The following is a 27,376-nucleotide window of genomic DNA, read 5'->3' on the forward strand; positions in this document are numbered from 1 at the left end:
AGGTAACTAATTTTTTTGTATGTATGTTATGTGCTATTTGTTAAGTTAATAAATAAATACATAAAACAAAAAATGTAATAAATAATAAAGAAATTATTATGCATGTATGTAATTATTATAATAATATTATTAAATAAACTAGTCATATATAAAAAACACAATTTGTTTTTATTTTTTAAATATGTTTTGAAATTTTCATTTGAAATTTTATATGGTCATTCTTGAATTAGAGTAGTGCCTTCCTTGAACTTCATAATCAAATATAATTTGAACTTCATAATCAAATATAATTTTCTATGATTAATTTCAAATCATTTGGACAGAACACCGAAGTATCCATTGGTTTTCATGGTTAAATTGCTAACAGCTTTAACTTCTGACAAATCAGCTGATTTTACTTGGTTTTACACATGACACAATAAATAGCTCAGCTGATGATTCGATTAACTGTCAAAGTGCGTAGTTTATGCCAAGATCTATTAATAAGGTCACCAAGATAGCAATCGAAATCGGAAAACAACTGTTTTTTCTTAAGTCTAATGTCAAAAATTTCGACTTTGTTTACGTTTTCACAGTGGAAGTCAATTCACAATAATGCATTTTGACAGCAGACTTGAGAGGTATCAATTTCCAGCTGGTCTCCCTGGGAGACCTTATTTATAGGGCATGGTTTATACCATGGCACAATAAATATGTAGTCCATTTAGCGCAGATGTCAAAGTGCGTAATTTCTAGTTGTATTTGATGAGTAATGTTGCCAACCATAGTCGAGGCAAAAACAAAGGTTTTCGTTTTGATAAATTACCTTATTATTACATCATGGTTTCTACTTAACAAGGACTATAAATAAGGTCTTCCAGGGAGACCAGCTGTATATCAGCTGCCTCTCAAGTTTACTTGTCATTATTGTGAATTGACTTCCCTTATGAAATCGTAAACAAAGTCCAAATTTGCTGACATTTGAATTAGAAAAATCAGCTGATTTTCGCCAGTTGGGTGACCTTATTGCAGGGAGACCAGCTGTATATTAGCTGCCTTTCAAGTTTACTATCAAAATCCATTATTGTGAATTGACTTCCATTATGAAAACGTAAATAAGCCAAATTTTTATTAATATACCTTGATGACTATTATAAAGGTCACCTGGAAGAAACAGCTGATTTTGCAAAGTAACCTTCCCAAAAGGATGTAAACAAAAATATTGACAATATGAGGTTAATTGAACCATAATTTACGATTGTTGTAATGCTGTGCTTGACTTGTTAAGTATTCTTATGGAAACGTTACAAAAATCTGGACAGTTTGAGGGCAATTCAATCACAATGATATATATTGTTGGTCTACTAACTGTCCTAGAATTTTGTAGTTTTGATAAAAAGAACATCTGCTACAGCAAAATATAATACTTTTGGGCTCTCTTGTCTCTCTTGTAGCGAAAAGTTAATAGTCGTTTTTTCTTCTATAAGAATATCTTCTGGTCTTCTAAAGAGTTTCAGGTCGTTTAAAAGAAGAACTTCTGCTACTGCCTATGAAAGTCTTGTGGTACTATTTGTTCTTCTATAAGTATATATTTTGTTTTTTTTTAAAAAAGAGTTTCAGGTCTTCTATAAGAACAACTTCTGCTACTGCCCAAGAAAGTTTTATGATATCGTCTCTTAAACTAAGACCTATAATTCTAAAGGAAGGAACTCTAGTAATTTCTTCTATAAGAATACCTTTTTGTCTGTTGTGAACTTTTACAACAATACCCACTTTTCTTCTATCAAAGAACATTTTCTTCAGGTTGGGAAGACCTTTCAATCTGGTATTCAAAACGAAAACCATTTATTTATTTCTTCTATACTTCATTCATTCTTATTTTGTTCTTCTACCTTCTGGTCTACTATAAGAAGAGCCTATATTTTCTATGTGTACATATTGTACCCCTATATAAAAATAGTTTCTGATCTTCTGGAAAACCATTAGGTTGTGGCATAAGCGATAAAGGTTTCTTACTATAAAATATTAATCGTTATTATTGTAACACACCTGCTGGGGTTTTTAATAATTGGAACGACTTCTTAGAGAAGACTAATTGGACTTCTTTTGGAAGGCTATATGAAATTCTTGAAATGTGTAGGTGGGATTCTTTTAGAAAACTACATAGACTTCTACATCGGCTTCATCGAAGACTAGATGGACTTCATGGGAATCTTATAGATGTCTATATATGAACTTTTTTTTTAGAATAATAGATGGGCATCTTATAGACGACTCAATGGGATTATCATTGAAGATCACTTGAACTCCCTATGGAAGTCCAGATCGGCTTCTTATATATTACTAGATTGGATTTCTTACAGAACACCAGATGGGATTCTTATTGTGATGATAATGATTTGAATTCTATAATAACATATTGCCGTATCTTCTATTCCATAGGAAGACCTAGAGGTCTTCTATAAATATAACATAAAATCTTCCATAAGAAAACCTGCAGAGAAAACAGTCTAGAGTCTATATCTGTTTTAAGAAGACTTTTAAATTTTGTATACCTATGTCCTTCCTGATTTCTATCAGTTATTCTATATGAATGCCTTCTTATGTTCTATTAAAAAAATCTTTTATAACACAACCTTTTGAATTTAAATACGAGGATTTTCTAAATATAAAAAAGAATTTGGTCCAAATATTTTGTACTTACCTTCTGATATTAGCTTGATTTTTTATACATTTTCCATTCCAGTGAGACTCAGAAGAGGATGCCAAAAAAGTGGCTCCGATCGTTTCATTATTAGTACAAAAAAAGTAACCTATTTAAAGTAGAGATTATTATTAGATATTTGCGAGATTTTATATCTTTCAAAATTATACCAAAACTGGATTATTTTTTTTTTTCAAATTTATTAAATTTCTATGTTCAAATTGAATAATTCGATTTAAATCTAGTAAAACGGAACGGAGCTTAAAATAAAAACGACGACTGAAAAAATTGAAAAACGTTCCACCTGCTAACGAATGGGAGGAGAAGACAAAATGGCCGATAAAGATGAACTCAAAATGGTATAACCGAAAGTTTACGAATGAGGTGGGATAGAGACTAAATGGAAACCGTGTTGTTTACGAATGAGGTTTAGGCAAATTATGATTAGGGATAAGTTAATCGACTGTAGACTAATCGACTCTTGTATTGAAAAGTCGAACTCCACTTTTGACTAATCGATTAATCGTGGTTTGTTCTCGTACTGCTCGTACTGCAATATTCTACAACTTTTCACAACGACAACAAATTTTCGTTTATGATAGATTCTTCCAGTACAGGAATAGCGCATTATTCCAGAACTTTATTATTTTTTATTTTATGTTTTAATAAGAATTATAATTAAAATTCTTATAAAAAAAACACATTTTTAGTCGATTTTGCATTAGTCGATAAAGGTTGAAACTGGATTTCGGACAGGTTTGACAAAATCCAAAAATCGAAAATTCGACATTTTAGTCAGAGTCAAAAATCGAAAAGTCTACAAGTCGACTTTTGCGCTCGACTTCGTAATTCTATAAGCGTGGTTTTACATTTGCCAGGATCGGTGTTGAGAGTTCCTCTCTCTTGAGATGATAATTAGAGTTCCGATATTTTTAATTTTGTAATAAGCGTACTTTTTATTCACATAAGGTACGAATTGGTATAAACGTACCAAAACAAAAATTAGATTTTTTATTATTCGTGAATACATTTACGCTTAAATTATAACAAATATTATTTATGCAAATAACTGGTATAAATATTGGACAATATTTCTCGATAATTATGATTTATTATCATTTGAAGTAGAATTTTAGGTACCTTTTCGTACTTTTTTGTTCCTACCTGTTTTCCAACACAATTTACCACTGAGAAAGAGAGAAACTCTTAACACCGATCCCGGCAAATGTAAAACCACGCTAACTGATTGAACGTTGCCGTCTGAAAAAAAAATTGGAACAGATTATACATAAAAAGGGACCAAAATCAGATTTTCAAACCAACAATAAAAATTCAAGCGGAAATTTCCAAAATTTATTAGCAAGCATCGGACCAAATTGAAAAAGTATTTGTTCTTAGGACCAATTTTAGTCCGATATGTCCAAAACATCAAGTCTACTCAAAATAGTTCAATTCGTTCATTTTCTGAAATATAATCAGCTGATTTTCACTTCTTCCATCTCTTTTTCTATACAATGGAATAATCGGCCGTTATGCTTTACACTCATTCGCCGTAAACAACAAAGCGTATCGACAATTTTGTTTTGTGTTCATTCTTTATCAGACGTTCTCTACCATATACAGCATATGGAACGTTTTTAAATTTTGTTGGTAGAGGCATCACTAACAGCTCCTATATCGCTTCCAACCAAGTCGCTTGTTTTGCTGATATTGTGTAGAAATTGAATAGGAATCCATGAATTATGTCCACAGAAAAGGATAAATCAGAAAAGACGAAAATCAATGCCCAGGTTAAACATGTACCCAAAGATGCCCAGGTGATAATGTCGATACTGAAAGATTTGGGCATACAGGAATATGAGCCAAGGGTCATTAATCAATTATTGGAATTTTGCTATCGTAAGTAGCTATACATTGATACGTATTCCATAAAAACTATTCAATTGTTAATTTCTAGGATATGTAACATGTATACTGGATGATGCCAAAGTCTTTGCTAATCATGCCCGCAAGAAAACCATCGATTTGGATGATGTCAAATTGGCCACAGAGGTGGTGTTGGATAAAGCCTTCACCTGTCCGCCACCGAGACATGTAAGATGCGATTTTTGTTATTGTTATAACATTTTTTAACATATCGTTTTACATTTTAGGTCATTTCCAAATTAGCTGAAGTCCGTAACAGTATGCCCCTGCCGCCCATTAAACCCCATTGTGGTCTACGCCTACCACCCGATCGTTATTGTCTCTCCGCCTGCAATTATAAACTAAGAGCTGCAAATCAAGCTAAAAAGATGACTAAATCAGCTTTGGAAAATCGTAGTACAATTAAGGCACAAGTTAAATCCGGTGGTGCGGGTAGTTCGGTTAAACGTCAAACTGTCGCAACACCGAAAGCACAAGTTGTCACAATACCCAAGCCGGTTATTAAATTTACCACAACTGCCAAAACGGTATCAGTTGATAGTAAAGGTGGTATAACGGGTACATCTTCAGGTGCAGGCGGTGGTATGTCCGATACTATGGGGGAGGTTAAAATGGAAGTAGATTCCGATACAAATGCTGTTGTGGGCTCTATAACCACTGTACAATCCTCAAATTTGGGTGTTAAACGTGAACGTGATGAGGATGAATTTGAAGTAGTTCCATAAGTTAAAAAACAATATTTTTTCTATAAAAATAAAATTTATTTACAATTTTATGGTAAATTTGAATATAAATTATAAATATAAGTAATAAATAATTTGAAAAGGAAAAAATAGATTTTATATTATTAATAGTTGTATTTTAAAAAAGGGATTCTAATAGAAAACTAGATGGGCTTTCGTACAGAGCATCCAGTGGAGTTCTTATAGAGCCAAAAAGTCTTAGGAGTCCTTATGGAAGACCAGTAGGTTCTCGCATAGAAAATAAGGGGGTCTTAGGATACAAGATGGGATTTTTACAAATACTAGGAGGTTTTCTTATTGAGCACAAAAGTCTTAGGAGGCCTTATGGAAGACCAGTAAGTTCTCGCACAGAAAATAAGGGGGTCTTACTATAAAATATCAATTGTTATTATTGTTGAAAACCTGCTGGGTCTTCTTTTGAAGACCAGATGAGATTTTTATAGAAGACTAGATGTAAACTTATATTTGAAAAATAGATGAACTTCTTGTAGAAGACTTCATATAGATGTCTAGATGGACTTCTGGTAGAAGACTAGATGGTCATATTATATACGACTAGATGAATTTCTCATTGAAGACCACACGAGCTTTCTGTTGTAGTCCAGATCCGCTTATTTTAGATTACCAGATGGGCTTCTTATGGATGACCAGATAGACTTTTTATAGAGGGGAACCGATGGAGTCTTTATAGAGGGAAATAGATGGACTTTTTATAGAGCGGAACAGATGGGCTTCTTATAGAAATGAAGTTGGGATTCTTATAGAAGAACAGATGGGATGTTTATAGAAAACCAGATAGGTTTCTCAATGTAGACCAGGTGAACTTCTTTTAGAAAACTATATGGGCATCTTATAGACGACTAGATGGGTTTCTTGTTGAAGACCACATGATCTTCCTATAGAAGTCCATATGGGCTTTTTATAGATAACCAGATGGCTTCTTATAAAACACCAAATGTATTTCTAATAGAGCACCAGGTGGACTTCTAGTTGAAGACCATTTGAGGTTCTTATTGAAGTCCGGATGGGCTTCTTATAGATAACCAGATGGGCTTCTTATAGAACACCAAATGGATTTCTAATAGAGCACCAGCTGGGCTTCCTAAAGAGGGGAACAGATGGGCTTCATATAGAGGAAGTTATGGGTTTCTAATAAAAGTGCAATAGGAATTCTTATAGGAAACAAGATGTGTTTCTCATTGTAGAACAGATGGGTTTCTTGTAAAATGGATATATTATAGAACTCCAAATGACCTTCTTAGAAAACACCAGATGGACTGATTGTAGGATACTAGAAAAACTAATGAGGTTCTTGCAAAAAAGGGAACGACTAGATTATTTTCGTATAAAATACCGGAGGGTCTTCGTACAAAATCTCAATAGAATTTCGTATATTAGACTGTCCTATGGTATAAAAGAAAACCAGAGGGTCATCTCATAGGATGCTGATGTTTATAAAAAACCAAAATACCTGATAATAGAAGATAAAGAAAAGAGAACTTCTTAGAAAAGATCATTAGTACTTCTTATAGAGGGTCAAAGGCCCTTCTTATAGAACAGCGGAATGTTTTCGAAAAGAGGAACAAAAGAATCTCCTTCCATTAGAAGAACTTATAGCCTACAACTATACGAAGACCATTAGGTCTGAAAATGTCTGCAAGTTTTTGTACCAGAAGGAAGGATTACTGCCCTTCAATACGAACACCGATTAGTCCTCGCTTGGAGGAATAGAAAATCTTCTTAGTAGTATACCAAGAGGTCGTCACATAGGCCACACGTTCTTCTAATAGAAGCTCAAGAATACTCCTATAATTTTTTATTTATATTTGACACCCAATGAGAATTTGAAAAATGGGGGCTACCCGGAAACTTGGACCAATATTGATAATTTTTGTTAGGGACATTTTCTACTCAATGAGAATTCAAAACAAAAAAAAAAAAAAATACAGCTAATTTGGTTGAAGCACGTGCCCAAGCTCCCCAAAATACCGATATTTAGGGTGTAGTGTTATATGAGGGCTTCCCTAAAAATGGACCAATATTGATCATTTTTAGTAAATATATTCACTGAAGACCTACTGGTCTACGTATAACTGTAGGGCATAAATTCTTCTAATAGAAGCTCAAAAATACTTCGATGGTCTTATATTAGGACGCTTATGGCAACCTTTTTTCCAGCACAATACACACTGGTAAGTATGATCATTCACGTCTGCAACTCTTGAGGCATCTACACAAGAATATTTGTGGCGATTGAACGGTCAGAAATTAATAAGATATTGTAGGTGTGTCTGGTTACCCTAAAGTTTGTAACAATTGTTACAAATTGTTACTGGAAGTCGTCTGTTAACCCAAAAGTTCTGCAAAAGAGAGCGGTTGGAGAGAGAAATTTTGACAGTTCTTTCAGTGAGAGTTTGCAAATTCTTGCTGGAAAAATTTCTTCTTGCAATCTCTTGCAACTCTTCTTCTTCTCATACATCGACATTCAATCAGATGTTTTCTATTGTTTGTTTATTTATTTTTGTGCTTTCAATTTGAAAATAATTTTTTTTGGAATTAGCAAGACTAATTGTTTTTGGAGAAAAACTTTACAAAACGAGAAAAACGTAAGTATTAATATGTAATAGGAAAATAAAAGACTATTTCCAGCATTTTTAGAAAAAAAACTTGTTAAACTGGTTGTGTTTTCTTTCTTTTAATTCTTTATAATGGCGGACAAATTGGTTTGTTTTGACAAATCAGCTGATTAGTTGCAAGCTTCTGCAGGGATGCCGTCTGTTTACTTTTCGCATTTTTCTTGCAAAAGAGAATAAAACTACCTTACTCTCTCAGAAAGAAGTTACTGGACAATTCCTGCAGGGAAAGTAACCAGACACACCTATTGTATCTTCTCTTAGAGAGTGTGACAATCGGAAATCATTACCAAAGCTACTTTTCAAATCTTACAAGTATCTACAACAAAAACAAACCATCATATGTTTCCACGACAGAGGGGTCTACGATCCGAAACGACCAGAGTCTTACTCGGCCAACGTCTTTCAGCTCAGCCCATTGTGAAAAAGCAATAGGGCTGCTACAACAACAATCATATTTTGTTTGTTGGGTTGACTGACTGACTCACTGACCGGCATTCAGTCGCAATCATCAGCTGGCTGGGTGTGTGTGTACAAAACAAGGTGTCAGTCGAAAATGGAAATTGAAACCAATTTCATGAAAAAATTCCTAATATGTTACGGAAAACAAAGTTACCTCTGGGACACGACTCTACCCGGGTATTATTCTAGAGGTGATGTAAAAAAGAAAGCTTATGATGCTCTCCGGGCAATAATGAAAAAATACAACAAAAATAATACAATGGATGATGTCCGGAGGACAATCACAAACATTCGATCGTCGTACAAACGAGAAGTGACAAGAATTAAAGATTCCGAATTGTCGGGAGTGGAACATACTAGATATAAATCGCAAAAATGGTGGTTTGATTATTGTAAATTTTTAGACAAAGCTACAGGTGATAGACTAGAAGCGGAAGCTGCAAAAGTCATATTTTCCAATGGTGATCGAAGAGTGAGTATGGGTCTTAATAATTATTCTGGAGAACATTTCTATGGTCATACAGTTAAGCGGTGTACACACTATCACTTTTGAGTGACAGACTGGATGGCCATGAATACTTTTGTGATTGGCTGGTGAATGACGAACATTAAAGGCCACACACAAGCAAAATTTAGACAAGAGTGTCATTCCAAAGTGATAGTGTGTACAACGCTTCAAATTCTGTCCCTCTTTTTATATTTGTTTGCTTCTTAGATAGTGTCGTCGGTCATTCCCGAATAGTTGTGTGACTATTGGACAATCCAACATCTATAAAAAAGAGCTGCGTGCAACAGCCACAATATTTTGTTTGCTTGTTAGTCGATTCGTTCGTTGACCGTATTTGTTTACCAACTGAAACCGACAGTCATCTGTTTGGTGTGTATACAGAAGAAGGTCGTTGATCCGTCGAAACTTTTTAACAAATAAATTCACATCGAAATGGGCATCAAAGCCGATTTCATGATGGAATTCCTTAGATGTTATGAAAAACAAAGATGCCTCTGGGACATCACTCGTCCCGGTTATTTTTTAAGAAGTGATTTGAAAAATATAGCCTACGATAGACTGCTGGCAATAATGAAAAAATACAAGAGAAATAGTACAGTATCTGATGTCCGGAATAAAATCACAGCAATTCGTACGGCGTATAGGCGAGAAGTTAAAAAAATGAAAATGGAACCGGGTTATAGACCGCGAATATGGTGGTTCGGTTATTGTAAATTTTTGGATAAAATCATATTTAGACGAATAACCGTAGCCGAAGAAATAGCAAAATTTTGTTACGATGACTATTCGACAGTGAGTATGATGGATTGAATTCTGGAGAACATTTTTATACGATACAATGCGTTTATACTATGAAATTATTTATTTAATTGGATTTAATGGGATGATATTTATATAAAATAATAATCCGTGAGAATTACTATTGTCCAAATTGAAAAAGTTCAGTAAAAAGTTATTTTGCTAGGAACATGACATAAAAATGCGTCGGAACAAGGTAGAACACCTTGATATGAATAACAAAAACGCAACTCTATAGGTAGTGGCTTCTTCTGTCAAATAAAAAAAAATCGCAACAAGTATTTGACATTTTTCTTAACGTATAACTAAAAATTCGAAAAATGATATTCAAAATAATACAAATATACACAAAATGTGCATTTTGATTCATCACGAGATTCAAAAAATCACATTTGTAGCAATTCGGATGATAAACATGCCTTATAGCCTATACCTCAATATGGACCGGTATTGAGGTAGGAAGGTTTTCCAATCCAATCAGAAACCAAAATATCAAATTTTAGAGACACGTTTTCCAGTCGATCGGGACATTTATAAGGGGACTATCTTATAGTGTTATGTGATAGTAGTTGTTCATGCCCTTAAAATATATTGTCCCAAATTACAGACACTCTAGTTGGAAAAACTTAAACGGGATTTTTTTAAATTTATTTTTAATTCACCATAAACTCGATATGCCAAATTATAGCCAATTCCATGAAAAAATTCGTTTTAAATTTTGTAAATACCGAAAAAGAAGCGGAAATTCCGAATAATATGTGCACCATTGTATGGCGGCCACCCTGAAAAATTGACCAATATTGATAATTTTTGTTAGGGGCATTTTCTCCTCAATGAGAATTCAAAATATAAAATTAAAGCTAATTTGCTATAAGCATGTGCCCAAGCTCCCCAAAATACCGATCTTTAGGAGTAGTGCTATATGGGGCCTTCCCAAAAAAGGTGGACCAATTATAATAATTTTTAGTAGGAAAATTGTACACCCAATGAGAATTTGAAAAATCAAATTAGAGCGAATTTGGTTGAAAAAACATGCCCAAATCCGCAAAAATACCGAATAATAGGTCCACGATTATATGGGGGCTACACGGAAACTTGAACCAATATTGATCATTTTTGTTAGGGACATTTTCTACTCAATGAGAATCCAAAATATAAAATTACAGCTGATTTGGTTGAAGCATGTGCCCAAGCTCCCCCAAAATAGCGATCTTTAGTTGTAGTGATATATTTGGCCTTCCCTAAAAGGTGGACCAATAGTAATGAATATTAGTAGGAAGATTTGACACCCAATGGGAATTTGAAAAATCAAATTAGAGTGAATTCGTTTGAAAAACATGCCCAAACCCCTCAAAATACCACATAATAGGTGCACCATTGTATGGGGGCTACCCGCAAACATGGACCAATATTGATAAATTTTGTTAGGGACATTTTCTACCAAATGGGAATTCAAAATATAAAATTATAGCTAATTTGGTTGAAGCACGTGCTCAAGCTCCCCAAAATACCGATATGTGGGGTGTAGTGTTGTATGGGGGCTTCCCTAAAAGGTGAGCCAATATTGATAATTTTTAGTAGGAAAAATTACTACCACTCTACAATCATGTACTCAAAACCGTCAGAATACCGAATTTTGAGGGGGGTATCGCCAATTCGCTTAACAAACATGGTAAAAACCCCTCAAAATTCGAATATTTGGGGGTGCCGTTATATGTGGTGGACCCATATATACCATTTTCAATATCAAGCATCCTAGTGGTACTAGCAATGTATGTGCAAAAATTTCAAAGCTCTATCATTAATATTACGAGCTCTATCGTGATTTCAACAGACAGGCGGACAGACGGACATGCTTAAATGGACATAGAATTTTATTCGGATCAAGAATATATATGCAATATGGGGACTCCGGTAAATATTTCGAATACACTCCACTTTATATCAGATTGTATAAAAATTATCAATATCGGTTAATGTTTTGCAAATTTATTAAACGCTACCCCATATTTTCAATATTTTGAGGTTAGTTCACCATATTTAATATGTTATTTAGGTTCACAAAAATATCGATATTGCACACATACAACGTGTACTCCCAATATTCAATTTTTCGATTGATTTGAATCTACGTTGATATTTTGGATACTCATTTGGTGACAAACCTTCCTATTAAAAACTATAAATACCGATTTACCCAAAATCGGGAATACCCGAATTCTTCAAAGTAGCTCCATTTCAGAAATTTTGAAAATTCTGGCCTCATTTGCTTAATTCAGCATCTCCAAGAGCATTAAATCATATCATCTTAAAAAATCACTTCCACTTTTTTTGCTGGGATACTGGAAAAACGGTGTGTGTCTATTTACGGTCATCAGATTAGCACTGTGTGTAAATTGTTATCAGCTGTTTAATGCTTTGGTTGGCATTTTTACAGCTCAGTTTACTTTGCTTTGTTCACGAATAGACGCACTAATTAGCCTCAACAAAATATGGGTAAAGGCAAATCTCTCTCAGCCGAGGAAAAGGCACGAATAGAACATTTAAATGAACTAAAACTATCAATAGCCGGAATATCGCGTATAACCGGTCGCAGTAGTAAAGCAATAACAAATTATCTACGTAATCCGAGGCAGTATGGACACAATTTCATTGGTGGCAACAATCAAGTGCTTTCGTCGGCCGATAAACGAGCTATTCGGGCAATAGCAGCCAATAGCACAGAATCGATTTCTAAAATTAGAGAAATCGCTGGTGTGCAGGCAAGTTTGTCGACGGTTCAGCGATTCATTCGCGAAGATCCATTTTGTAAAAAGTTAAAGGTAATGAACAAAAAAAGTTTAATAATAAAAATGCTATTTTATTTGAGAAGAGCTTTGTGGTGAGAAGGTTGGCTATTTGTTTGTCTTTTTGTGTATGTAATACACATGTATGATGTGCTAATTGGACTTGTTGTTGTTGTTTTCTATTGATGGTTATATTTATTTTTTCTATATGGATGGTTATATTTATTTTTTATATTCATTCACGATAGCAGGAAAACCAAGACATAAAAAGAAAAAGAGGGGGTTTGGTTATTTAATAATTCTTCATATGCCAAGAATTATGAATCATGTATTGGAATCGGCTTTCCGACGGGCCGATCTTTTATACACCTCATTACGAGGTGGACAATCAATTTAGAAGAAATTCGTTTAAATATGTCTAAAATCCTCAAAATACCGAACATTTGAGGGTACTCTTATATGGATGCTATACCAAAACATGAACCGATTTTCAAGCCTTAACCAAGGCGTAGATTTTTTAAAGAATGTTTTTCAAACCTTAACCAAGGCGTAGAATATTTAAAGAATGTTTTTCAATCTTTAACCAAGGTGTAGATTTTTTAAAGAATGTTTTTCAAACCTTAACCAAGGCGTAGATTTTTTAAAGAATGTTTTTCAAACCTTAACCAAGGCGTAGATTTTTTAAAGAATGTTTTTCAAACCTTAACCAAGGCGTAGATTTTATAAAGAATGTTTTTCAAACCTTAACCAAGGCGTAGATTTTTTAAAGAATATTTTTTTAAGCCTTAAATTAAATTCCGTGTAATTTCGAGTACTTTATAGGGGCTATACCAAAACATGGACCGACATTCAAAATATTTCGATACGAATGAGAATACAAAATATCAAATTATATTCAATTTGGTAAAAAAAACGAAATCTGAAATTCTCAAAATATCGAAAATTGGAGGGTATTTAAAATTACATTTTGGCAAATTTTAAAATAATAAATTAGAAACAAATAAAAATCCGTATAATTGCGGTTTTCGTTATGTGGGGGCTATACCAAAAAATCAAACGATATCCACAACTTTTGGTAGGAACACTTGACACCTAATGGAGGATATTTAAAATTACAGCAAACTTTAAAATTAAATTACAGAAAATTGTATATAACCTGGGCAAAAAACAAAATTTATCATATTTTATATAACCTAAAAAAACAAAAATTAAATTAGTAAAAATGTCGTAAAGTTCGGACCGCCTGGCATTTTTATATCCTACACCATGAGATTACCTCGAAACTTCGGCCAATATAAATACTTTTTAGTACATAGGTTCGCTATACATACCCAACATCCCCAAAAAACCGTGTATTGGAGGGTACCGTTGTATATAAATATTTTTAGTAGGTAGGTTCGCTATACATTTAGAACCACAAATACCAATTAACAGCCAATTTGATTGAAAAACTTGCCCAATATCCCCAAAAAAACGAGTATTGGAGGGTACCGCTATATGGGAGCTACCTCGAAACATAGATCAATGTTAATAATTTTTAGTAGGAAGGTTCGCTGTACATCGAGAACTCAAAATATCAAATTACAACTCATTCATTTAAAAAAAACGTGCCCAATCCCACCCAAAAATCCGAACATTGGTTAATATTAATAATTTTATTAAAAAGGTTCTCTATACAGATGTCCAACATCACCAAAATACCGAATATTAGGGGTTACCATTATATAGGGTCTAACCTCCAAAACTTATGGCAAAATTAATAATTTTTAGTTGTTGTTGTTGTAGCAGTCCTATTGCTTTTACACAATGGGCTGAGGTGACAGACGTTCGCTGAGAAAGACTCGGGTCGTTTCGGATCGTAGACCCCTCTGCCGTGGAAACGATTTTTAGTTGTTGTTGTTGTAGCAACAGAATACATGTCGTTTTGTCATGCATCGTCTGGTTCTGCATCTTCGTACCTCAACAATTACGATGTTTAGTAGGAAGGTTTGCTATACATTGAGAATCCCAAATACCAACTAAATGCTAATTCGGTTGAAAAAAAGGGTTGCCGTTATATGGGGGCTATACCGAAACGTGGTATAGAAATACTAGCGATGTCTTTGCAAATTTTCAGAGCACTATCTTAATTATTGCGAGCTCTATTGTGAATTCAAACAGTGCCCTGAACATGGCTAAATCTGCATAGAATTTTATTCTGATCAAGAATATATTTTACCAAGGAAATTCCTGATTAAATCTGGTCTTCCTCTACGACCTAATAATTAGGCCATGGATTTTGCATTATTTGACATTTGTTTGACATATCATTGACCCATCAGCTGGTCTGATACGAATGAAAGTAAAAACTCATATTTACAGCCTTAACAAAACAATGGAAACTTTTTAAATTTCTGCACAACAAAATGTATCTAATCTAAAAATGAAATAAAAAATTGTAACACCTGGAATATTCAAAAATGGCTAGAGTAAAGATTAGTGAGGAATTAAAAAAGAAAATAATAAATGATTTAAACTCTGGACTAACTCGAAAAGCTATTTGCGATAAATACTCAATAAATAAATCTACCGTATCAAGAATTATCAAAAAATTTCGTGCAACGAATACGGTGAAGATTTTACATTTAGGTGGGAGACCACGTAAAACTACTGCCCAGGAGGACAGTTTGATAGTAAGTGCATATAAGAAGGAGTCACCTTTAACACCGAGAGAAATTAAAAGCATAATTGGGTTAGATGTTAGCTGTCAAACAATTAGACGCCGTGCTAAAGAGGTTGGTAAAGAAACAAAATCCAAATTTGTATTTAAGTGATGATGAAAAATGGTTCGTAAAGCGAACAAAGGGAGAGAGAAAGAGCCCATAGAATTTAAATTGAAATGGGGAAAATTCAAAGAATCAGAATTGCCCTACTATCTGACTAAATATCACTGCTGTAACTCAAAAAATCTATGGATATTATTTTTGTTTAGAAACATTTTCAAATTTTCTTAAAAGTTATTGAAAATTGTCCATTAAATTTTATGTTTTTACCTTTCTTTTTTATTACAGATCCAATCTATCCACGACGATATCGATAGTTTAAATGACCAACTAAATGAAAATGATACAACAAATACCAATTCAGTGCATTATCAAACCGATGACGATGCTGGTGACGGTGGTAATCATCAATCAAATACACAGCCAACTGAGGCAAACTCCTCCATTGACGATGATGATGTTGATGATGATTATGATGATAACGAGGATTGTGATCCCACATTTGAACCACCTGCCCCACTAACAACCAATAAAGTGGAAATAAAAAATAAACGAAGTGATCGAAATCATCCGATGACAGCAGCGTCACCTTCCTACCAAAATGAAACGGATTGCCATGGCTATTTGTGTCTAGCCTGGGCAGCTAAACTACGACAAATGAAACCAATGCAATGTCGGCTTGCCGAACGCCTTATTGCCGAAGTAATGTTTCAAGGAGAAATGGACATGCTGACATTTGAAACGACACTTCAATTGCGAAAATCAAAACCGTCATCAGAAGTGAATAGTTCAAATTTTCGTAACCATGTACGAAATGAAAAGTTGCCTATGGAAACGACAACGGCCAATACTGCTAAACCTACATCCGTTCAAAATGTTCAAACGTTACCAACAAGATCTTCTTCATTGGTGACCGATCGGGTTATAAATGAGAATCTTGAGACAGATATTGTTGATGTTGACCACCCTGCAGTACAACTGAAATTTGAACATGACGATGCGCAACATTTTGATATAGTTTAATAATAAATATTTCCAATATTTAAGCTGTTTCCTATTTCTATGTTTCAATAATTAAAGTATTTTTTAATACCAAACCAATAAAAATGTCGTTATTTTCCACCAAATCGAATACCGAAGATGACAGGAAACATTGCTATAGGGACTTTGTCAAACCGCTCTTCTATGAGACATAGAAGACATCCAGCTCTTCTATAAGAGACACAGAACACCTCCAGCTCTTCTATGAGAGACATAGAAAACCTTCAGCTCTTCTATTAGAGACATAGAAGACCTCCAGCTCTTCTATGAGAGACATAGAAGACCTCCAGCTCTTTTATGAGAGACATAGAAGACCTCCAGCTCTTCTATGAGAGACATAGAAGACCTCCAGCTCTTCTATGAGAGACATAGAAGACCTCCAGCTCTTCTATGAGAGACATAGAAGACCTCCAGCTCTTCTATGAGAGACATAGAAGACCTCCAGCTCTTCTATGAGAGACATAGAAGACCTCCAGCTCTTCTATGAGAGACATAGAAGACCTCCAGCTCTTCTATGAGAGACATAGAAGACCTGCAGCTCTTCTATGAGAGACAGAAGACCTCCAGCTCTTCTATGAGAGACATTGAAGACCTCCAGCTCTGGGTTGGCAACGTAAACGCAGATGCACCAAGTTTCAAACTTATATGGAAATTGAAGCAGACATCACCACTTAGCTAAAAATTAATTCATAAAAATTCATTTTTTAATATTTCTATTGAATTTTTAAATATGAACTTAATAATAAGATAAACGTAAATCAATGAGTCCATAACTGGATTTGGTATAATATCAAATTACTTTTCTTTTAAAGCCAAAATAATGGCACAACCCAAATCCATAATTTGTAAATATTCCGAACCACCATCTTGTAAACGGAAAGAACATTCCTAAAATAAACAAAAATGAATTCATAAATTTATATTTATTAATCGAATAGTTAACAATAACAACTTACCCCCAACTTATCACATATTCGGGCCTTTTGCATATGCGTCAATGTTGGACAACGAAGAACATATTCATTAAACTGTTCCAACATTTGACCAATACTATACGCCTCGTATCCAATGTTGCGTACAAAATCCTCCAGCTTGCGATAATCTCCGGAGCGGCAAACCTCTAAATATTCACATAAATATGACTCGGGTATTATACCCGACATTTCCAACAAATCAGCAGTTTGTATTGTATGCTGGGCACCCTTTAAACGATAACATGACTGCAATGTGGTTATGGCCCGACGCATATCACCACCCGAAATATCAACAATCGATTTATAGGCATTTTCATCAATACTAACACCCTCCAATTTACAAATATATTTTAAACGTTCAATTATCTGTACCTCACCCAATGGCTTGAAACGAAATTTGGTACATCTTGAGGTAATTGGTTCAATGATACGTGAAACATAATTGCAGACAAGACAAAATCTGGTGCTACGACTTTCCTTTTCCATGGTGCGACGCAAAGCAGCCTGAGCTGCATGTGTCATTGAGTCAGCCTCATCGAGTATAATTATTTTAAATGGTGGACAAGGCCGGCCATCTGGACGGGTACCACTGGCAGTCAACTGGGCGAAATTTTTAATTTTCGAACGAACCACATTAATACCACGTTCATCGGAGGCGTTCAGTTCCAATATACGTTCACGGAACATATCCCCGAATATTTGACGTGCTGCAGCCAAAATTGTACTGGTCTTACCGGTACCCGGAGGACCATAGAGTAACATATTTGGTAAGTCGGCACCTTCAACACATTTACGTAGCACTGCCACAACTTCCGACTGTTCCACAACATCATCAACGCTTTTGGGACGACTATAGGAATTTGGAGAGACACACCAATTATGAAAAAATTTCAATTTCTTGAAAAACTTCTATCTTACTATTTTTCAACCCATGGTGCTGGAGGTTTACGACGTTCTCCACTTTGTTGACCAGATGAGGTACTGGCCTGTGACCTATCGCTCCCTGTTGTTGTTTTGCCGGTTTTAAGGAATGCCTGCATGTTTATTCTGTTAAATCTATTAAATTTTTGTGTGTTTTTTAATTACTTCTCTTCCTTGAAAATTTGTATGTTTTGCAATAAACAAAAAAACGGCGCGTTTTTTTGCCAATTTGTTTAGACTATTGTGAATGAATTGTGTTGGGCTGTAAATCACAATAGTAACAGTGTATTATTAAGGTGTCAGGTTAGACATCAAGTTTACTTGAATGAATACAGCATGTATGACACTGTGAGCGTCAAAAGTAACTGTACAAATTTATGGTGTTGATTTTTAAGTATTCGGGTTATTTAGATTAAAATTGTGAATGTTCAAATAATATTATTATAGGGATTTTTAGACTTACAATTATAAGTGGCAGATTACTAAAGAAATTTCTCTGATAATTTTCAGGCTTAAAGGCGTGGATTTTTTTAAATATTTCTCAAATAGCTGTCAGGTTCATATTCGTGGATTTTTAAAGATAATATTCACGCTCATAGGCTTGGGTTTTTATAGAATATTTCTCTGATAATTTTCAGGGTCATATGATTTTTAAAGAATATTTCTATGATAATTTTCAGGCTCATAGGCGTGGATTTTTAAAGAATATTCTCTGATCATTTTCAGGCTCATAGGCGTGGATTTTTAAAGAATATTTCTCACATCATTTTCAGGCTCATAGGCGTGGATTTTTAAAGAATATTTCTCAGATCATTTTCAGGCTCATAGGCGTGGATTTTTAAAGAATATTTCTCACATCATTTTCATTCTCATAGACTTAGGGTTTTTAATATTATTTCTCAGATACATTCAGGCTCATAGACATGGGTTTTTAAAGAACATTTCTCAGATAATTTTCAGGCTAAAAGGTGTGGATTTTTAAAGAATATTTCTCAGATCATTTTCAGGCTCATAGGCGTGGATTTTTAAAGAATATTTCTCAGATCATTTTCAGGCTCATATGCGTGGATTTTTAAAGAATATTTCTCAGATCATTTTCAGGCTCATATGAGTGGCTCATTTTCAGGCTCATAGGCGTAGATTTTTAAAGAATATTTCTCAGATCATTTTCAGGCTCATAGGCGTGGATTTTTAAAGAATATTTCTCAGATCATTTTCAGGCTCATAGGCGTGAATTTTTAAAGAATATTTCTCAGATCATTTTCAGTCTCATAGGCGTGGATTTTTAAAAAATATTTCTCAGATCATTTTCAGGCTCATACAATTCTCACATAATAAGATAATTCTTTAAACAATATTATTAAACTGAACTGTAAGCGTTTATTTTTCCTTGTAACACAACAACTCTTCTTATTGGAAAACCCTCTTTATTCAGAAAAGGGGTTATCAACAAGAAAACTATTTTGAATTGCCCGGTACTCCGGAAATTTACCATAGAAAAACATGTCTTTACTAAAAAAATAACTTAAAATACGAACGTTTTCATTGAATTCTGCTATAACGCCTCTTGAATGTTTCTGTATTTCTTATTTTCTCACTTTCCGTCTTATCATGAGTGAAATAAACTCTCTTGAATAAACACAACTTAATTGACAATCTCTGTACGCCATTCTTAAAGAACTGCCCTTTTTGTTAATCATTTACAATAGGCTTTGTATTTGTCATTAGCAAAAAAAGAAACACCATTTTGCGCTTGCACCATTCACAATTGCGAAAACATGGCAAAATTTAGCACGTCATCGAATGCGACGTCATTATTAAGTACCGGCGACGCCACCAGCAGCAGCAGAAGCAAGCTGAAATTTTTGTTCATGATCGCATCGCTTCTAGCATTCTTCTCGTTGATTTCAAGCGCAATGGCAGGCAATACGGAACGTACTTTTATCATGGTTAAGCCCGATGGTGTCCAACGTGGCCTCGTTGGAAAAATCATCGAACGTTTTGAACAAAAGGGCTTCAAATTGGTTGCCATGAAGTTCATGTGGGTAAGTTAATCATCATTAATAGCTGTCGTCTTTTTATTTTTTTATCTTATTAATCTAATTAAGAACAAAAAGAAAGTGTGTGGGTTCTAGCGGTGCTTGTGATATAACCTTGGGCAATTTGCAAAATTTATAAGTGTGTTGCCATTCTAAAAATGTTAGGTTATGTTGTGCAAAAAAATCTTTTTGTTCTTAACATGTGTATTCATTCTGTTTAACAACAAGTGTGTCTAATTGTGTGCGTCTTTTTTGCATTTTTATAGGCCTCCAAGGAATTGTTGGAGCAACACTATGCCGATTTGTCTGCTCGTCCCTTCTTCCCCGGTTTGGTCAACTACATGAGCTCCGGCCCTGTGGTTCCCATGGTGTGGGAGGGTTTGAATGTTGTCAAGACCGGCCGTCAAATGTTGGGTGCCACCAACCCCGCTGACTCCATGCCCGGCACCATCCGTGGTGACTATTGCATCCAAGTTGGCCGCAACATCATCCACGGTTCCGATGCCGTTGAATCTGCCAACAAGGAAATTGCCTTGTGGTTCAAGGAAGAAGAACTTGTCAACTGGAAACCAGCTGCCGTTGACTGGGTTTATGAATAAACTATAAATAACAGCCTCAAAAATACATTCACTGCTGCTGTGCGTTGGTCGAACAGGGTCTGTTTGAAATGGACTTTATGGCCAATTGTGTGTGCAGGCATTTCTGTGTTTAGTTTATAAGACAACAAAAAAAATGTTCTCAATAATTCCATGAAACAAGAGAGATAACTTAAAATATACTTATTAAAAAAACAACTACCAAAAAACGGGTTTTCATTTTATATATGTATTAGATTTAGATATAATTCAGTCAGTTCAGCCAATAAAAATGTGTATAGGTTAAGGGCCATCGTAGCTATAGATACAATACTGTTAAAGTGTGTGATTCATATTGGGAACCTGACAAAGTTGCTTTGATACGACAATGTGCTTACATGGGTCATTATATGTTAAAGAATTTTGTAGTAGTTTTGTTTTTATCTATTGGCATGTGATTGAGCGACAACACACTTGTTATTTTTATATCTAATTTTTTGGGGGGGCACATGTAAATAAGTGGTCAAAATTTAATGTTTTTTCTTTTGAAATATATATGTGGGAAGAGTTTACATTTAACATGCCATACTTGCCGACATGCAATAATTTGATTTGTTGAAGGTCATCTATTTTCTTTATCAATAATTTACACAACGTATAACATTCTCCTTTCTTCGCCGCCCATTGTTATCTAGGGATTATAGAACAATTATAATAGTCACTATAGGGCAAACATGTTTGTGTATGGCTTTCTTTAAAGGGTGTTTTTAATTACATGTAATAACTAATTTACCATAACAATTTGTCAGCAATTCTAAAAAGAATTGTTTTAAAATTAATTAAAGGATAGGAAACATTGGGATAGGACTTTATTAAAAAATATTCTTTAAAAATCCACGCCTATGAATCTGAAAATTATCTGAAAATCATTCTTGAAAAATCCACACCTTCGGGACATCCACGCCTGAGTCTGAAAATTCTTTGAGAAATATTCATTAAAAATCCAAACCTATGAGCCTGAAAATTCTTTGAGAAATATTCTTTAAAAATCCACACCTATGAGCCTGAAAATGATGTGAGAAATATTCATTAAAAATCCAAGCCTATGAGCCTGAAAACGATGTGAGAAATATTCTTTAAAAATTCACGCCTATGAGCCTGAAAATTTTCTGAGAAATATTCTTTAAAAATCCACGCCTAGGAGCCGGAAACCGATGTGAGAAATATTCTTTAAAAATCCACGCCTAGGAGCCGGAAACCGATGTGAGAAATATTCTTTAAAAATCCACGCCTAGGAGCCGGAAACCGATGTGAGAAATATTCTTTAAAAAGTCACGCCTATGAGCCTGAAAAATTTCTGAGAAATATTCTTTAAAAATTCACGCCTATGAGCCTGAAAATCATTTGAGAGATATTCTTTAAAAATTCACGCCTATGAGCCTGAAAATTCTTTGAGAAATATTCTTTAAAAATCCCTGCCTATGAGCCTGAAAATGATGTGAGAAATATTCTTTAAAAATCCACGCCTATGAGCCTGAAAATGATGTGAGAAATATTCTTTAAAAATCCACGCCTATGAGCCTGAAAATGATGTGAGAAATATTCTTTAAAAATCCACGCCTATAATAGCCTCCATAAGAAATATTCTTTAAAAATCCCCGCCTATGAGCCTGAAAATGATGTGAGAAATATTCTTTAAAAATCCACGCCTATGAGCCTGAAAATGATGTGAGAAATATTCTTTAAAAATCCACGCCTATGAGCCTGAAAATGATGTGAGAAATATTCTTTAAAAATCCACGCCTATGAGCCTGAAAATGATGTGAGAAATATTCTTTAAAAATCCACGCCTATGAGCCTGAAAATGATGTGAGAAAATATTCTTTAAAAATCCGAAAATTATTTGAAAAATATTCCTTAAAAATCCATGCCTATCGGCCTGAAAATTATCAGAAAAATATTCTTTATAAATTCACGCCCTGAAAAACCTTTAAAAGATATTCCTTTGAGAAATAATCTTAAAAATCCACGTTTTTGCGACTGGCATTTCCTGCCTACCATTTGCTCGTGTAGAACAGACTTCCTGGTTGCAGCTGGAATAAAATAATCTTTCTGGCTAATATCTATATTGGAGTTCGTTTCCAAAGCTTCAGATTATCTTTAATATATTCCTTGACTTTAGCTCACCTATAACACTCTGTGGCATCTTCTCATTTTTAATGTACTCACTGCTTGTAATCCGCATATAACCGACTATAAGGTATCAGTTCGACTATAGGTTTCACGGTTTCAGTCAAAGATAAACTTTCCGGCTTTAGTTCATCAATAATGTTAACATTTTCTTCAATGAGTCTATAAAATTTTCCTGTTTCAGTTCGTCTAAATGAATCCCGTGATGTCAGCTTTTTATAATAGACCTCCTGCTTCAGTTCGTCTGCAATAAGATTCGAGACTACAGCTCATCTGGCGATGAATTCTCTATGACATAGTTCCTTCATCAGTTCGATAGGCCCACAAATTCTCTAAAAAGTTGCATTTAAAGTCCTCAATCTTAAAATTAAATTTAGATACCACCATATAAACTTGCCAAAAAAAAAAAAAAATAAAATTTTTTAATAAATTTAACATGCAAAAAAGGTTTAGTTATATTTAATATTTACGGAACAAAAGCTATTTTATCAACTAGTTTTCATTCAACTTGTTTCCAAATATTCCGACCATTGGATATTAGGTTTTTTAGGAGGTATAACCCAACCAATGGGTATGGAAGTACCATGAGTATTATCTATATAAGAATCCCAAATGTGCCTGAAATTAATAAAATATATTTGAAAGAAATAATAATTTAAATTTTCCAACAACAAATCTATACCTTTTTCTTAGAAAATATTTCACATTTGGTTTCCCCTCAAAATAGGTTTTCTCCGACATACCAAATAAGACACGATTCCATTCATCTTCGAGTTGTTGTTCCTTGTTGGTATGCTCATTTTGCCTTTCTTGCAGTAGCGAATTCCAAACAAATTTCAAATATTGTAATTTCGAAGAAAATTCTCGTGTTTTGGCCGGATCTTGGCCACGTGACAAATGTAATTGTTGCAATAGTTCAAAGGTTTTCAAAAAACGTTGACATTCATGAAGACTTTTTAAGTGATGATGGAGTTTATGTGGAACCGTGTGAGATTTATTTGTATTAATTTGGCTAACAGATGGTTTGGTCTCAGTTTCTTCTTCTGGCAGTTCATCTATAGATTCCTGTTGTTTCAACTTTGCCTGCCATTGTTTCTTTTTGAGTTTTTTTCGCTGCCTTTTCCTTTGCAGTTTCTGTATTTTGTCTGCACACTTTTCTAATGGCTTTGCTTCAAGTTTTTGTAGCAGTTCTTCGGTTTGTTTTGTTAGGTCTTGTAGATTTCGATTTTCTTGTGATTCCGTTTCGTGTTGTGCTTGCTCTAATAATTTGATATTTTCTATGACTTTTTTAAATTCCAATTTAACCTGAGTTGTGCATTTTTTTGATTTATTTGAAGACATGTTTGTTTTTTTTGCATTGATTAGTTAATGCTAATAGGTATATAAATTATGAATAAAACAGTTAAAATATAAATGCTTAAGTAATGCTTAAAATGCTTGAGATGCTGATGTGTGAGGAGTTGGAATAATTGCAGTTATTATGACTTGCTTAGAACTTCTTTTGCTTCGGCCAAGATCTGTGCGGCAGTTTGATATTCTTTTGTTTCTTCCAATTCCTTTTCGTCTTCTAGGAATTTCTCCAACACTTCCACTTGTTCTTTTAATCTGTAAAAATAATAAAAATGTAATGAGAATGTGTTTTTGATAAGCTACAGAGGTTACAATAATCAACTAGTTTAAAATATCTTGCTATACACACATATAGGTATGGAAAGTGTCTTAAGCTGGTCTATTACAAATCCCCTGGCTTACGCTCCAATAGACTCTTAGGTAGTCTCTAATAGACTCCCTGGCATAAGCTCGTATAATGTAAAAAATAATAAAAATGTAATGAGAATGTGTTTTTGATAAGCTACAGAGGTTACAATAATCAACTAGTTTAAAATATCTTGCTATCCACACATATAGGTATGGAAAGTGTCTTCAGCTGGTCTATTACAAATCCCCTGGCTTACGCTCCAATAGACTCTTAGGTAGTCTCTAATAGACTCCCTACAAACAGCTTGTCTATAAAAGACTCTCAGCCTTTCGTTGATCTCTAATATGCTCCCTGGCTTTAGCTCATCTATAACATACTCCCCGTCTCGATCTCGTCTATAATAGAATCCCTGGTATCAGCTATTTTATAACCGATTCCTTGGTCTCCCTGGCTTCAGATCTTCTCTAATAGACACTCAACTTGTCTCTAATAGACACTCTGGCTTCACAACCACAACCAGGCTTCAGCTCGTCTATAATAGACTCAGCTAGCCTATAACAGACTCGGGGTTTTCCGCTGATCTCTAAATGTCCCCTTGTCTTCATCTTGTCTATAATAGAATCAATGGTATCAGCTCGTTTCTAATAGACCCCCTTGCCTCAGCTCACGTATAATGGACTTCCAGCCCTTAACTCGTCTAGCCTTAACTCGCCAGACTTCAGCTCGTCTGTGATAGATACTCTGGCTACAGCTCTTCTATTGTAGATTCTAAGCCTTCAGTTCACCTCTAATAGACTCCGCTTCTCTATAATCAATTTTTACAATCGCTAATGAGTAAGAAGCGACAGCCTACTTCATATGTGAGTTTATGACTCACACGCTGAAACTACTTCACTATTGATACATTTCAAGGTAGACTTTAAGGTTAGTTTTAGGAAAATGATTAGACTTAAAACAGCCAATACTTTGACTAACATCAGTCAACTGTGACTCCTGCAAAGCCTAAACACACATTACACAAAAATGCCATGCCATGAAAAAAGTTTCTATATTCCTCCACTTACCTTCTCAGTGCATCTGGTATCATCATTAGACACTCTTGTATAACTTCTTCTTGTTTTTTCAGGACATGTTCATCGGCGCCTTCACCCTTGAATTTTTCCAAACGATTACGTTCCGTTGTTATTTCTCTTTCATAGACTTGTCGCTCCTTTGTCAAACGTTTGACAACACCCGTTTTAATTGTTAACTGACGTAGACGTGGATCTGCCATGATTATACTAAATGTCAATGATATTTAATTTTTCCAATCATAAATATATAGATTTCATCGTGTAATTACCTTTTCTTTGTTTAATAATTGCTTTATTTTGTTATTTTTGCAACAGCTTGACTGCTTCTTTGTGAATGGAGTTTGCTGAAAGTCAGATGTGTTGTTGCTCTTTTGTAAACTGAGAGTGACTCATTTGATTTGTCAATGCCGCCGGTTTTGTTTTTGGTTGAGGGTTGCCAATAGTTCATTCACAATTGAATTGATTTTTAGCAAATATTGCAATTGTGATATGTTTTCATTCTTTTTTGCATTCAAATATTCCAGGCCTTATACTGTATACATAATCGGGAAAATAATTTTAATTAATAGGGAAAATTACAAATAAATTATAGGGCAATTCTCAAAAATTGCTGTCAAACTGCATTATTGTGAATTGAATTCAAAATATTAAGGTGCAGTACACACAATGAGTTGTGTATGACAACATGGGGTAGCAGGAAGTAGTTGCAAGTTACAAGTAATTGCCAGGGATAACTAGATCGAAATAAAACTCTTCAACGGTCGTGCCTCAATAAGGAGCTACTCAGCAGTTCTTGAGCGACTTGTACAAGCATTGAATGTAGATAATGGATGCATTTTCTTGGTGGTTCTGGAGTTACGTCGTTTCATACTGCTATAGCACGTCTCCTAGTGTGCCTCAGGAATTTTCGTCGGACTCGTCGTCGTCCGAATACGAGACGCTCCCGCAGTCAGTAAAACACACAAAACTTAGCGCCACACTCCTCAAAAATGCATCGTCCCTGCAATTCAACTATAATGGTCTCCGCAAAAGATCTGCGAAATTGTGAAATTTATGAATCAAAGTTAACCGAGAACTGTAGCTTACGGCGTTGCGGTGGTTACAACGTTGGGGGACTTCTTTTTACACCATTCTATTCAGTACATATTATTACTCATCTCCGTCAATAGACCACCCGATTTTATCACCTCTTTGCTGAACCATGTGAAAGCTGATTGACTGAGAGTTTACAAATCACCGCTTCAGAGTGCTACCCACCTCCTCAGATCCTTGGGTAACTGAGAGGACTTACCATAGAATCATCACTAATGCTGCCACTCGCTTTATTCCTGCTGATCCGAAATATGAACAAACTTTCCAGCTGTCGCGGCGATATTGATCAATGAACGTCGTCGTACGATCCCTCTAAAACTCTAAATCGTAAAATGTATTAGGCCCGTACTTAATATCAATGGTAAAAGTACCTCGATTAACCGGGAGTTGAGTATTTAACATTAGCCATCAAATTGTCCTTAACCACCCATGTAGTTTCTGAAGCCTGGAAAATAGGAAGGGTGGTCCCGC

General features: G+C 34.6%; 5 protein-coding genes across 5 annotated transcripts; 2 read left to right on the forward strand and 3 right to left on the reverse strand.

The window, feature by feature from the left end:
* Positions 1-4,425: 4,425 nt before the first annotated feature.
* On the forward strand, positions 4,426-5,335 carry LOC133325655 (transcription initiation factor TFIID subunit 9). Its single transcript, XM_061534378.1, has 3 exons — positions 4,426-4,582; positions 4,641-4,777; positions 4,837-5,335. The coding sequence occupies exons 1-3, from the start codon at positions 4,426-4,428 to the stop codon at positions 5,332-5,334; spliced, it is 792 nt and encodes a 263-aa protein (XP_061390362.1). The 3' UTR covers position 5,335.
* Positions 5,336-17,137: 11,802 nt separating this feature from the next.
* LOC133325654 (replication factor C subunit 4) lies at positions 17,138-18,356 on the reverse strand. The gene is made up of 3 exons (XM_061534377.1): positions 18,235-18,356; positions 17,299-18,166; positions 17,138-17,230 (listed from the first exon to the last, which is right to left on the reverse strand). Exons 1-3 carry the CDS (start codon positions 18,354-18,356, stop codon positions 17,138-17,140), a joined length of 1,083 nt encoding a protein of 360 aa, XP_061390361.1.
* Positions 18,357-20,066: 1,710 nt separating this feature from the next.
* On the forward strand, positions 20,067-20,890 carry LOC133325653 (nucleoside diphosphate kinase). The gene is made up of 2 exons (XM_061534376.1): positions 20,067-20,282; positions 20,543-20,890. The coding sequence occupies exons 1-2, from the start codon at positions 20,109-20,111 to the stop codon at positions 20,873-20,875; spliced, it is 507 nt and encodes a 168-aa protein (XP_061390360.1). The 5' UTR covers positions 20,067-20,108; the 3' UTR covers positions 20,876-20,890.
* Positions 20,891-23,544: 2,654 nt separating this feature from the next.
* LOC133325660 (uncharacterized) lies at positions 23,545-24,382 on the reverse strand. The gene is made up of 2 exons (XM_061534381.1): positions 23,724-24,382; positions 23,545-23,659 (listed from the first exon to the last, which is right to left on the reverse strand). The coding sequence occupies exons 1-2, from the start codon at positions 24,380-24,382 to the stop codon at positions 23,545-23,547; spliced, it is 774 nt and encodes a 257-aa protein (XP_061390365.1).
* A 137-nt stretch (positions 24,383-24,519) lies between these two features.
* On the reverse strand, positions 24,520-26,040 carry LOC133325661 (tubulin-specific chaperone A). Its single transcript, XM_061534383.1, has 2 exons — positions 25,805-26,040; positions 24,520-24,646 (listed from the first exon to the last, which is right to left on the reverse strand). The coding sequence occupies exons 1-2, from the start codon at positions 26,011-26,013 to the stop codon at positions 24,520-24,522; spliced, it is 336 nt and encodes a 111-aa protein (XP_061390367.1). The 5' UTR covers positions 26,014-26,040.
* Positions 26,041-27,376: the final 1,336 nt, after the last annotated feature.

This window comes from Musca vetustissima, unplaced genomic scaffold (assembly GCF_032173495.1).
Source record: "Musca vetustissima isolate MV318-11 ecotype Yass unplaced genomic scaffold, APGP_CSIRO_Mvet_v1 utg9499, whole genome shotgun sequence".
Lineage (NCBI taxonomy): Eukaryota > Metazoa > Arthropoda > Insecta > Diptera > Muscidae > Musca > Musca vetustissima.

Coding starts and splice junctions, on each gene's coding strand:
- LOC133325655 (XM_061534378.1), top strand. CDS start 4,426: ATGTCCACAGAAAAGGATAAATCAGAAAAGACGAAAATCAATGCCCAG. Junction 4,583..4,640: donor ATTATTGGAATTTTGCTATC/GTAAGTAGCTAT, acceptor GTTAATTTCTAG/GATATGTAACATGTATACTG. Junction 4,778..4,836: donor CCTGTCCGCCACCGAGACAT/GTAAGATGCGAT, acceptor TTTACATTTTAG/GTCATTTCCAAATTAGCTGA.
- LOC133325654 (XM_061534377.1), bottom strand. CDS start 18,356: ATGCAGGCATTCCTTAAAACCGGCAAAACAACAACAGGGAGCGATAGG. Junction 18,167..18,234: donor GCACCATGGGTTGAAAAATA/GTAAGATAGAAG, acceptor AAATTCCTATAG/TCGTCCCAAAAGCGTTGATG. Junction 17,231..17,298: donor GAATATGTGATAAGTTGGGG/GTAAGTTGTTAT, acceptor TGTTTATTTTAG/GAATGTTCTTTCCGTTTACA.
- LOC133325653 (XM_061534376.1), top strand. CDS start 20,109: ATGATCGCATCGCTTCTAGCATTCTTCTCGTTGATTTCAAGCGCAATG. Junction 20,283..20,542: donor TTGCCATGAAGTTCATGTGG/GTAAGTTAATCA, acceptor GCATTTTTATAG/GCCTCCAAGGAATTGTTGGA.
- LOC133325660 (XM_061534381.1), bottom strand. CDS start 24,382: ATGTCTTCAAATAAATCAAAAAAATGCACAACTCAGGTTAAATTGGAA. Junction 23,660..23,723: donor AAATATTTTCTAAGAAAAAG/GTATAGATTTGT, acceptor TATTAATTTCAG/GCACATTTGGGATTCTTATA.
- LOC133325661 (XM_061534383.1), bottom strand. CDS start 26,013: ATGGCAGATCCACGTCTACGTCAGTTAACAATTAAAACGGGTGTTGTC. Junction 24,647..25,804: donor ATACCAGATGCACTGAGAAG/GTAAGTGGAGGA, acceptor TTATTTTTACAG/ATTAAAAGAACAAGTGGAAG.